Raw genomic sequence first — 3360 nt, 5'->3', positions numbered from 1 at the left:
CTGCCCAAAGACCCCCAACCCAACAATAAGAAAGGTGAGATGTGGGTTTCAGGTGGGGCTCACACTACAGCATTTTTAGGCCGATTTATCCCAGATTCACCCCTTCTGACAATCGGAGTTGAAATCTTGTCTGGAACGTTGGTCGGTTACGGAATTTCAGCCAAGATTATCTTGTAATGTGAGGGGTTTACACATCTTATACAGTACCTCCCGATAGGTGCGCAGACCTATTGGGGCGGCCCCAATAATATCAAATATGTTTGATATTTAAGATTATTACGTCACTATTTTACAAGTGAGACAGCGAGACCAGTGGTTCGTTGCTCGCTCGGGCACGATAACGTAGTGTGTGATGAGCCGTTATTTTCAAATCTTTTTCAAAACATCTGTTTCCTTATGTGCGTGATGCAACCCGATTTCGAAATTGGTTAGGATTGTAAATATCCTGTAGTGTGAGCGGTGCATTAGCCTATAGGGAAGTGTGTCGCAGTAGAAATCCCCATAATGTCCCATCTGTTAGCATAAGACTGACTGTGTGGCTCAAGCTGTGTGCTTTGTCTCTGCTCTCAGCTGCTGGAACAGACGAGTATGATTATGCTACATCTGAGCGAGGACCTACGTATGAATATGAGGAGAAGGTGAGGAAAGACATCGACTGTATGTTTTCCATCTGGTATTTCAAGTTATATTTGTCTATCTACTGCCATTTCCACCGACAGGAAGGAAAAAAGTATTCTGTAATGACCTACTAAATCACCCTCATCTCTCTCTCTCTCTCTCTCCATCTCTCTAGATTAACACCTCTGTGGAGCTCAAGCAGGTGGTCTACAAGTCTCCTGGGATCCAAAGAGATGAGCTGGTAAGGACGTTCTACAGATTATACTCTTGTCTGGTCCCCCCCCCCCATCACACACACACACACACACACACACATCCTTCTTTCCCTCTCTTCCTTTCACGTGACATCCTTTCGTTTCTCTCCGCCCCGTAGCAACCTGACGCCTTGGAGACGTTTAACCGCGGGGCCATGGTGGGGCTGCTGGTGGTTGCCGTGGCTATCGCCATGGTGATGGTGATCAGCCTCCTGCTGGTGCGCAGGAAGCCGTACGGAACCATCAGCCACGGCATCGTCGAGGTAACGCCCCGCAGACGTGCCGAACAAAAATGATACTTTACTCACATCTATATACCAAAATAAATCCCGACGTTTACATTTCTCATGTTCACTTACGTTGACTGACGTTGATGAGAGGCGTGTGTAAATCCGTGTCAATAACCTCGAGAACACACGATATTTGCTGAAACATAACATTTGCTGAAAGATAAAAAGAACATGGTAAGATCTGCAACATAAAAGGAGGATATGACATCCTATGAGCGTCTCGGCCTGGCGCTCAGTGACATCCTGGAAACCTTATCCTCCCCTCCCCCTCAACATGGGAGCCCCCCAGGGCCGTGTCCTGCCCCCACTGCTGTGCTCCCTGTACACACATGACTGCGTAGCCACCTACGATTCCAACTGCATCATCGAGTTCGCTGATGACACATCTGTTGCAGGCCTGATCTCCAACAATGATGTGAAGGTCTACCTGGAGGAGGTAGAGTGTCTGATTAAGTGGTGTCAGGGCAACAAGCCGAATCTGAATGTTAATAAGACGAAGGAGATGATAGTGGGCTACGGTAGGAAGCAGGAGAAGATCTACCGCCCCCTAAACATCAATAGAGCCCCTGTCGGGAGGGTGGACTTCAATATATATATACATGTATTTATATATTTATACATATATATTATAAATATATACAGTATATTCAAACCACCAGCCCACCAACTTTTTTTCATCACTGAGTGACTGATTTTATGTATGTCTTATGTGTTTGATGGCATAAGGACTTTTTACTGTAGATATTTATGATTAGGTATTTTTATATTTATTGTTGCACTGCTCTGGGATAGGAGGGACAGTATTTTGTTTTCTATGTATATAAATATAGGCTACTAAAGAATGACAATAAATTAATCTTGAATTTCACTATTCATTGAATGATGTAGTATGTGACAAATAAAACTGACTTTGACTTCCAGGGGCTGAATTAAGCCATTGCTCACGACACGTAACATTTCCTCGGCTCATGTTATGAAGTTGTGGGGACTAGTGAATCAAACTGCCTGAGAATATCCTAAAATAATCTCCCAATAGTCCTCAGAAATGTTGTCTGACCAGGACCAGACTATGACCTTCTTGACGTCTTCAGCCAACATTCATAACGTCCCTACAGATTTAAACGAATGTCATAAGGACATTAAATAAACATTCTGGCAGGGTCCTCGGCATCATCCTAGGAAGCAGACCAAAGTCCCCCAGTGAATGTTACCTTGAGAATGTCCTGACTCAGCAAGATTACGAAACGCTAGGCTCATTCTTAGAAGCTCAGTGTCCAGCTGGTGACCAGTGTAGTAGGCCTGGAGCAGTACGTCTGCTATCTGCTCTTATCTGTGTAGTAACACTGTCATGAATCTGTGATCAGTGCTGCTTCTCCCGCGCGTCCTGACCTCTGACCCTATCTCTCTGCAGCAGGTTGACCCCATGCTGACCCCAGAGGAGCGACAGCTCAGCAAGATGCAGAACCATGGCTATGAAAACCCCACCTACAAATTCTTCGAGCAAATGAACTGAGTCGGTGGGTGTGGCCTGCTGGTCATATCCAATGATATTCTTTGTCTCCCTCTAGGGATGGTCCCATTCACACATCCTACGATGTATTTAAGATGTATTACAACCTAAACAAAACTTGACAAGCAAACTGGGGGTTCACCCCAATTCTTCTGTACATGACGAACAATGTCATTTCATACATTTTTGGAATGTGAACCAGTAACAAAGACACATATTACCAACTTACCATCCTCTTAATCCTCTGGTTTAAAATAAGGGGGTGTTCTTGCCACAACACTTAAATCCTCTCCATTGGAGAGTTCCACAGCTTTTCACACTCTCGTCTTTGCACTGGCTTGATTTGACCCCTTGATTCGGCAATAGATCAATATTCGTCAGAGACAGACTCAATCTTCAACAGTGCATTATGCTTCATTCAATTTACATTTCATCCGAATATTCTGTGTATTTGAGCTGCAGCTAGTATACATGTGATTGACAAACATAAGGACTTTACAGTATAAGTAACGAGAAAACCTGTTCAGTCCTGCTGGGCAAAACAACCACCGCCATCCACGTCTCTGTCCTCCCCTTTCCAGGACTCCTGTAGACATGACGCCCACACACACACACACACACACACACACACAAACATACACACAAACATACACACACACACACACACACATACACACACACACACACA

At 44.6% G+C, this 3360-nt stretch overlaps 1 protein-coding gene across 1 annotated transcript in view; it reads left to right on the top strand.

The window, feature by feature from the left end:
- The window catches only part of aplp1 (amyloid beta (A4) precursor-like protein 1), a gene marked incomplete at both ends in the record, with an annotated part of 22773 nt that extends 20098 nt beyond the window's left edge, over nt 1–2675 (top strand). Inside the window, 5 exons of the mRNA XM_084442039.1 lie at nt 11–34; nt 571–638; nt 794–859; nt 992–1135; nt 2574–2675. Coding sequence (XP_084298165.1) covers nt 11–34; nt 571–638; nt 794–859; nt 992–1135; nt 2574–2675 — 404 coding nt within the window. The remainder of the gene's footprint in view (nt 1–10; nt 35–570; nt 639–793; nt 860–991; nt 1136–2573) is intronic.
- Between the last annotated feature and the right edge of the window lie 685 nt (nt 2676–3360).

Source organism: Borostomias antarcticus (genome assembly GCF_949987555.1).
Source record: "Borostomias antarcticus genome assembly, chromosome: 8".
Taxonomy (NCBI): domain Eukaryota; kingdom Metazoa; phylum Chordata; class Actinopteri; order Stomiiformes; family Stomiidae; genus Borostomias; species Borostomias antarcticus.
This window is presented reverse-complemented; position numbering and strand designations above follow the sequence as displayed.